Below are 9,059 nucleotides of genomic sequence, written 5' to 3' on the forward strand. Positions count from 1 at the left end.
GGCTCAGGCCGTCGGTGGCCGAAACGGACGGACAAAGAACACCGGGAGTTTTCTGGAGTTTGCTGAGAGGATTCCAGGAAGCTCCCCGCAGTCGGGCGCAGCGGAGGGAGCGGTTACGGGACGCGCAGCAGTTGGGGCCGGAGCTGGGCGCCGAGGCCGGCAGTGGGGAGCACTTCAGAGGCCTTGGGCGGGAGCCCAGCGTGGGCTTCTACGTGTCTTTGGGGTTTTTTCCCCCGGGTGCTTTCATGGGACTTGTTTATGGAAGAGTTTGTGGGCTTTGTTTTGTTTTGTATTGAGCGATCGCTGTGCACGGACGAGAGAAATTCCGCTGCTGTGTTTAACCTTGTTTCCTGAGAGAGACCTATTTTCACACTTGTAACTGTCACCAAGACAATTCCCAGCAGGCCGGGCCCAGTTGCATAAGCAGACAGGCACGGAGGGGGACAGGTTGTGTAATGGCAGTGACATCATAGGTGGGTGTGGTTGGAGTTTTGTAATACACTGTTGAGAGAGGGTGTGAAGACGGGAGGTAGGGGCACGGGTTTAGGCGATCCTGTATCGGTTGCAAGCAGTGTGTCTGGTACCATAAACACTGGAGATACAGTCAGTTTTTCAGAGTTAAGTCTTTGTAGAGGGAGTCAAATTCGTGTGGTCGATATACCTAGATGGATCCAGTGACAGATTCCTTTGTTGTTTTTATTCGACTATGGATTTTGACACCTGGTGACCTGTGGGGTTCCATTTTTGTTTGTGCTTTTTATTTCTGTTCAGAAATTTAGGAATTAATATTTTTACAGATTAAGTGTATTACGTTTGTATAGTTGTCTGCAGCAAAGAACAACCCAAAAGCTTGCCTAAATCTAATCCTTCCAGTCAGTTCCAGGGAGATCTGTTAGATCTAGTTCCAGAATGAAGTGTTTTCAGTGTAGGTGGAATTATATTATATATGCCTTTTGGCAACCTATTTTAAAGAGGTTCAGTTGTGGCCTTCAATTCTACGTTATTTGGCAGAGTGTTTCCAAAATGTAGGGTAGGGGATAGATGTGAACTGAGAAAGTGGCTAATCTATTTTAAATTTTGGAACTGTAAGAAGCAGACGTTTTTTGTCTTTCTGTGTTCTGATCAGCAGCTTTGACTTACAGAAGTCATGAAGAAATTGAGTCAAAACTCAGTGGCCTTCAGTGTACGAACTGATGAATCCAGTTATTGATCACGAATGTTTACAGGGGTCCTGTTTCATGTTTCAAGATTGTTTTGAAAGAATAAATGAGAAAATTAATTCTACAGTCTCTAGTTAATCTTTATTTTACATATTTAGCCATATAATTTAGATACCTATGGAGAAAGAATTTTAATTCCTTTTATTATGAAGCTACATCTTAAACTTTAGCTTTAAAATTTGAGAATAGTTATCAGCTGTGATGCTTATCCATAATTTTATTATTAACATTTGAGTACCTGTGCTAGAATTAAGTGCTAGAAGCTCAATTTAAGATTCTTTGTACAACAACATTCCTGTATCTTCAGTCCTGAGAACTGACAATTTTCCAAGTATATTCCAAGCATTCTGGTGAAGATACTAAAGAACTTAATGAATCAGAATGCAGATCTACATTAAGTGGCAGTTTAGGGCTGTGGGCTCACAACGACAAACTGCAGGTGATTTCAGAGCAATAGAGAACTAATTAATAGCTGCTGGTACACTGTCTTCCTCCAGAGCAGGAGTTCTTGAAAACACTTAGAGGTGGAAAAGACGTAGCATAAGAAACATTTAAAATCATTCATGTTCTGTTTCAGTGTTTCCTCATCTCTTTTTCTTACTAATGCAGGTAGAGAGTTAAAAAATTGTGATAAACATAAATCTTAGGTCCTAAATATGTCGTTGGCACTATACCTTTACTCAGATGTCATCTTTTCTTAACTTTCTTACATTGCTTGAAACATCTGAAAGGTAAATATTTGCCGTGGTACAGAAGTGAATTTGAAAAACACGAGGAATGTTAATATACTCCTTGCAGGGATTGAAACAAAATAGTTTAGTTAAAGGAAGTGTATTGGATTAAAATCCAAGCCCTTAATCAAGTGTCCTGAAACACAGCTGACAGGCTTGAGTTTGGTCTGAATCACAGCCTCCTTCCTGCTGGGGTCTGTTCACCCATCAGTCTCTTGTTCAAAACAGAATGTTTACTGAGTTTATTCAGAGCAGTTTGCTTAAGGTTTTGTCCAACTGGATCATGAAAACCTATAAGGATGAAGATTCGGCAGCCTCTCTGAGCAGCCTGCTCACAGGTTAATTATCCTCATAGTGAAAAAGTTTCTCCTTATTTTTCAAGTCAGAACTGCCCTTGTTTCAGTTTGTAACCACTGTCAGTTAAGAGTCTTCTAGGTAGTCTCCTCTTGGATTCTGAAAGGCTACTGGGACTCGGGGAATTGTTTTCCACTAAACAGGCCCAATTCTCTCAGCCTCTTCTCAGGAGTTGTGTGTTCCAGCCCCTGACCATTGGGGTGCACCTCTAGTACTGTATGAATAAATACTGTGTCCTAAAGGTTTTCCACATAGTGGTTGTAATGTGCATGTCTTTTATGTTGAAGAATTTAGTGTATTTTTAAGAACCATATACAGAGCATGCAAGATCAGACCGGAGATGGTCCATTTATTGGTGTGCTTCTGCTAACAGTAGCCAGGAGCAGATGCTTTGGAAGTAGTGGAAAAAAAGAACTCACATTAAGTGGGTTTTTGTGTGTACAGCTTTGTATACTTTCCTATTAATGTGATGATAGCTAGGACGCACAGCTTTGCACTGACAGTACTTTGTGCCTTTTTTATTAAAATCATTTGTCTTTGAGCATGCTAGAAGTGAGTGATTTGCGTATTTGCACTATATCGGGTTACTGAAATTGAAAATTAAAGCACAAATTGTGTTTCTGCTCTGTTTAGTCTTTAGTCTAAGGAATTGAAATAGTTTTGCATCCTGCCTTTAGGTGGCAAACATTAAAATATATGCTGAAACGTTGCAAAATGATGTTTTCACAATTACAAAGCCTAGAAATTAAATTACGGTTGCAAAATTGGATGTATAAATTTAGATCTTTTGGTCTTGCAAATATTTAGACCAAATTTGTTATGTGTATTTGATCATTCATTGGCAGTGTTTGTGTGCATTCAGCAGCAGAGTTGGGGTGCCAGTTAAACACTTTGGTTTAGCTCTTTGTTTTGTACCAATTCAAATGGAACTATGCTTTTCTCTTTGAAAAATCAATGGACAAAATGTCCACCTGCTGTAGACTTGAACTCACATTTTTATTTTCAAGCTGTCCCTCAGCTTTCCCCCCAGAAAAGAACACTCAGAGTTCCTCAGGTCAGACTTTTCACACTTGAAAGTCTGACAAAGATGAGCTCTGTCTGATTATGTGCAAATAGGTAGCTTATCAGAGAACAAAGACCTGCACTTACTGCTGCCCCGGAAGAAAAGAATTTGGTTTGACACCAACTCTGCTGGACAGAGTCAAATGCAACAGAAAAAAGGATCTGAAGAGTTTGTTCTGAGCTCCTGCCTTACTAGGCTGTAACTGTCACAAAGCAAAGCCACGGGAAAGCAGGCTTCAGAGGTGTTCTGCTTTGCAGAATTACCTGTTTAAGTTAGACCCTTTCCCAGACTTCTGTTAATACAAACACTTTATTATGTCTAAAAGAAAAAAACCAAACAAATCAGGTTTGGAAATACTTGTATTTGAAAGAAAACTGTCAACTCCAAAGACAAATCAGAAAGACACTTTAGTTTCAGCTGTGAAATATTCTGTCAGTTTTGATTTTCGTAACCCTTTCTTTTTCTTTAGGTCTTTTTACATGTAGCATTTGGATCTAAATACAGAAGAATATGTTGGATACATGGGACCATTGACCAGTCTGGCTTTTAAATGTAAAACAGGCAACTGTTGGAAATTATGGCAACTTAAACTAGATGTGGAGAATAGACTTAAGATAGAATATTGAACTGAAATGAGCCCCTCCCCAAGAAACTCTTGTTGAAACAAACTTAAAGAAGTATTTTAGCATTGTTTACAGTAGACCAATGTTTGGCATACCTGATTCAATGAAAAACACAGATGTACGTAGAAAAAAAAAATCAGGATCAAAGCAATGTGCTGGCATGTTTTCCAACCAACTGCAATTAGTTGTGTTATGAAAACCATTATTTTAGTCATGTGGAGATGGGTGTGCTTCCCATTTAGAGGCTGCTTTACTAAAAGTGCAAAATGCTTTATGTTGGACAGGAGAAGTTGTCTTTGCTGAACACATACTAATGTTTTCCACTGCAGAAGTTCCCTAGTACACCTCCTTACAACAGGGCTGCCAGCTGGTGTTAAAGGCTTTCTGATACTGGCTCTCTCTCTTCAGACCAAGTAGTGATAAAGCCTACTGCTGGTACTTACCGGCTGGATACCATCCTGAAAGTGGCATCTGTATCTCTAGCCAAAGTTGGAAGGGGTTGGACATAAACACGTGACAGTCTAAAGAAAAACTTGAGTTTTTGAAAGCAAACTTCATAATATTTAGACTTTTTAAGACACGTGCAGTGAATTCCCAGATTTCTGTGGTTTTGAATGGGTGTACTGTACAGCTAAAGTTTACTTAGTCTTCAGTTCTTGTTGTACTGAGCAATACTTTATTCTGTTAGCCTCAGTGTTAAATCTTTTAAAATATGTTTTTTTGTTGCTACAAGATATATTAGAGGGTACAAAATTGAATTTTTAGCTTGAAAGACAGGAGCCTGGAGTTACTGCCACTTTTGTTACCCAAACACTGGGGGGCTTGGGGAGAATGTACTCGAGTAATTTTGAAAGTATGTTACAAAAAAGTGTAGTTGTGATATATTGCTATGAAAGCATATCTAATTAAAAATTACAACTATCTGAACTATTAAAAATGTTACTTAATTTTTGTCTTCAGATTCCAGCGACTTGATGCTAAGAATTTACAGAGCTGAGTCATATGTTGGCCTCCAAGAATATAAAACAGCCATAGAAGATCTGAACTTTGTTATTTCCAAAATGCCAAATTGGCCAGAGGTAAGTTGATAATGGACTCTTCATTTTTCAAAATCTGTGAATCTTCATCTATAAAATTAATGAATTCTAAATTACACTTGTGTCAAGTTAAGAACGTTGGGCAGCTGCCTTAAACGTTACGTTGTAAGTCGTGCAAGATGCTAAAAGGTATCTTAAGATACTTATATGAGACAGGCTACTGATGAGTACGGCAGGTTAGAGTTGATTGAGGAATCTACTTGGAACTGTTAATTCAGCCTTATTCAAAATCTTAAAGTATTTTTGTTTCATATCACAAGATGAGATGGTATCTTTGGATGAAGGGTTAAGTACAGTAGAACTGACTTCTTGGGAAGTATTTTGAAGTACTTTTGTGCTCTTTGTAGTTACTTGTTATTGATTATTTTATAATTATAATTATTCTTCGTAAGAACACTTCTGTGTGTTCTCTTAAGAAATGTTATTAAATATTTACAGCCTTAGCTTAATGTTATTTGACTGGATGGTTGCCTGAAATTGTGCAGCCGGCTTTAATTGCTTAAAGGCAGAACTTCTGAGGCCTGTACATTTGGTAGGTTGACGTAATGGAGTTTTAAAGTTGCTTATGCTATGTACCAGTTAGTCACAGAATCACAGAATGTTAGGGATTGGAAGGGACCTCGAAAGATCATCTAGTCCCATCCCACTGCTGGAGCAGGAGCACCTAGATGATTAGTCCTTTTCAAGCTCTGCACTTCCCTGAAGTGGTTATACTTTGTATTTCCCGAAGTCGGAGCATTTCAAGCATTATCTTTTGACTGTCACATGAGATGAGTGAGCACTGTTGCCAGTCAGGACTAGAATTCTTGCCTCTGTGTTAAGTCAATATTTCTCTGATTGTTTTTGAGTTTTATTGATAAAAGTTTGCTATATAAATAGGACAACACAGTTTTCTTTTCCAAATGCTACCAAAAAATCAAAAAATATTTAGCACAAGCAATAAATTATTTTGCAATAGTATTGTCTAAAAAAAATGTAAGCATGTGTTTGGGGCCTTTTTTAGTGGCTGCAGTACTTGGAGTTGAGCTAGTTTACAGTGATGTAACCTGTAACATCTGGGGTTTGAGGGTTGTTTATTTCTTAATTTTTATTAAGAGAAGAACACTTTACTGTTTTAGCTTGGAAAGTTTTTCTTTGAAAAGCCCGAAGAAACTCAGTGGGAGCTGAGCTTTGCAAATAATGCAGGCAGCTGGGGAGTCTCTGGCCATCTGAACTGTAACGTGCAGCGTATTGCAGCACTGTCTGAACTCTGAGCACAGCAGGAGCAGCAAGGTCTTGCCACGCAAGGGGGGATAACTGCTGCTGTCTTGTTCTCTCCTGTGTTCAGCAGTTCCATGGCTACTGCACATTCAGGGAGCATCCTACTTTTCACCTCTCAGCATTGGTAGTAATGTCTACTTTTTTCTGTGTGTTTGGAAAGCTCACTTCATGTAACTGAAGTTACTTCACATAACTTCACGTTTGATGGATTCCTCTAACAGTTCTTATCTCTGTTTGAAAATAAACTATCTGTGAGAGAGGTGTTGGCATACATTCCTTCTTCAGCATGCATCTTAATGAAATTGCCAAAATACATCAAAGATGATGCATGCCCTTACATGACAGCCTTGTTTAACAGACTGTACTGTTAATACTGGTAGTTGTTCTGTAGAAATGGCAGTCTGGGGTTTTTTGTTTTCTGTTGTTGTTGTTTTGTTGTTGTTTTTTTCTAATTCAGTTTTCTGGCCCATATCCAAAATCTTTTATACAACTAGATGATGTTGTTTTATCTAACTGGCGTTAGATAACTGTTGTTTTTTTATCTACCTTGCATTTATATTACTGCAAATGCAACTTTTTAAAATTGAGATGAGTTGGATAAGGGACTTCTTAGTTCCAAAGTTATATAGTTATAGGAAGGTTCAGCAAAATTCAGCAGTCTTTTCTCTCCTTTTTCATAGTAAACATTTTTTTTTCCTAACTGCTGTGTAGAGTTCAAGAATAAAATCTAGTTGGAAGAAGCAATTCCAAAAGTGCACTGTCTTGTGTTAAGGACACAGATTAAGATGTATGTAAGGGATGCATGTTTATGTGGATTGCTTTAGTTTCCTTTCTCCTGCAGGCTGGAATCAGAGGGCTTTTAATGAAACAGAGGGCAAAAAGGTTATCCTGTAAGCTGTTGTATGAGGTTTTGTAGTAATTTGCATTGCCTGTCCCTCATCTTCCCTTTCAAAGGCTCACAGAAAGGGGAAATCAAGGCCTTTTGTGAATTCATCACTAGTCAGGTTTTTAACCCTTCATGTAAGCCAAAACAAATCAACTGGAAGGAGACTAACACCAGCCTGTCCCATGACTTTTCAAGCACTGTAGGAGATATATGTTAGATAAAGTATATAGATCATCCATACTGTGCACAGATGAAGGTTGTTGAAGAGCTACATTCTTTTTGTCATGAAGGGTTCTAATTCTAACTCTTTTGTCATCCCTGTTAGATGAATACTGCAGTTCTGCATAATCTCTAGGAATGCCTTCATAGTATCTGTTTTTCAGGTCTACTTCCGGAAAGGAAAAGTGCTGCAAGACTCTGGCTTTGTAGGTGATGCCTTACAACTGTTTCTACAGTGTTTAGCCCTCGATGAGGACTTTCTTCCAGCCAAGCTAGAAGTAGAAAGGGTAATTTTATTTATGAAACTGGATTACTGTCTCTAACTTAATTCCTTTATATAGCTCCCATTATGATAAACTTTGACCATCTAAAAATCTTAAACACTTACAGAGAAGGTTCAGGTCCTTTCAGGATATATCATACTACGTTGAAGAGAGTCTAATGTACAAGTTTTAAGTACATGTTTCAAAGTACATATGCTTTTGAAGTTACTAAATGAAAATCTAGAAAACTGGAAAGCAGGCAGCAAGTTAAATATTATAACTTGAACTCTTTTGTGTCAAGAGCACAAGTTTTTCTTTGATAATAAAAATTTATGTTGGAAAAGCTGCACGATAATGAATTGATAACGTCTAACTCTTTGAAGAGCTCACTTGTTTCTAACAGAAGAGAGTTCTAGACAAATTTATTTTTCATAATACAGGTATGTAGGCTTCTGCTTGTTCTCAACTGTTCTTTCTCACTAACTGCTTAAATAAAGCTCTGTTTGTGAGGATAACTTCATATAGATTAAATTCTTATTTTTGGTATGTAGTTCTATGAAACAGGATCTAGACATAGCTTTTTTTATTGTTGTAAACATTTAGCTGTTTGTTTTCTAGACACTATGTGAAGTGCTCTCACCAGAGAAGTTAGGAGAGAGTCTGAAGGAATCTGCTTGGAATTCACCACATATTCGAAGTAAACCTTTTATACTTGGTTCTGAGGTGACCGAGTCTTACTGCAACTCCCAGCTTTGTCCTGAGCAGGTAACAAAAACTGTAGAATAACTTTTCTCTTTGGCTGATGCACAAACATCAGATGTTCTGATATCTTTGTCATACTTACTTTCCAGCCTAAATGCTGACTTTCTGTAATTGGCTAAATTGGAGGAAAACTGTGATTTGGGAGTAATGTATTTTCATTTGGAGTGTTAGACTCCTCATTTCAGTGAACTACTTATTAGAAGGTACTGAGATTTTATATTAGTGACTTCAAAATAGAGAGAAATATGTTTTTTCTTCTCTTTGAAGCAGATTAATATTTTTGAATTGTTAATGCTAAGCAAATTTGAATACTGTCTTATCAAATTGCTCTAGTTTACTAATGAACTAACTGTGGATATCAGTTTGGCTTATATATCTTTACATGTTCACATCTTGTATACTAAGATTTGTGTTACTCTTTTAAGTACAGTTCAGTTCATCTTACTATTGTAGAGTTTAGGCGGATCAGAGGTACCGGAGCCTGTCAGTGGAAGTTTAAATCGTGCACAGTCTGCCCATGCTCTTAACTCAACAAAAGACCTTGCCAAGGAAGATGGCTTAAAGAGAGTGTCTTCTGAACC

At 37.9% G+C, this 9,059-nt stretch overlaps 1 protein-coding gene across 1 annotated transcript in view; it reads left to right on the forward strand.

The window, feature by feature from the left end:
* Positions 1–4,926: 4,926 nt before the first annotated feature.
* Positions 4,927–9,059, forward strand: part of LOC104532389 (LON peptidase N-terminal domain and RING finger protein 1) — a 10,543-nt gene continuing 6,410 nt past the window's right edge. The window contains 4 exon segments of the mRNA XM_029087368.1: positions 4,927–5,070; positions 7,618–7,740; positions 8,335–8,481; positions 8,932–9,058. Of these exon segments, the coding sequence (XP_028943201.1) occupies positions 4,966–5,070; positions 7,618–7,740; positions 8,335–8,481; positions 8,932–9,058 (502 nt within the window). The 5' untranslated portion in view covers positions 4,927–4,965.

Source organism: Antrostomus carolinensis, unplaced genomic scaffold (assembly GCF_000700745.2).
Source record: "Antrostomus carolinensis isolate BGI_N321 unplaced genomic scaffold, ASM70074v2 scaffold41511, whole genome shotgun sequence".
NCBI lineage: Eukaryota > Metazoa > Chordata > Aves > Caprimulgiformes > Caprimulgidae > Antrostomus > Antrostomus carolinensis.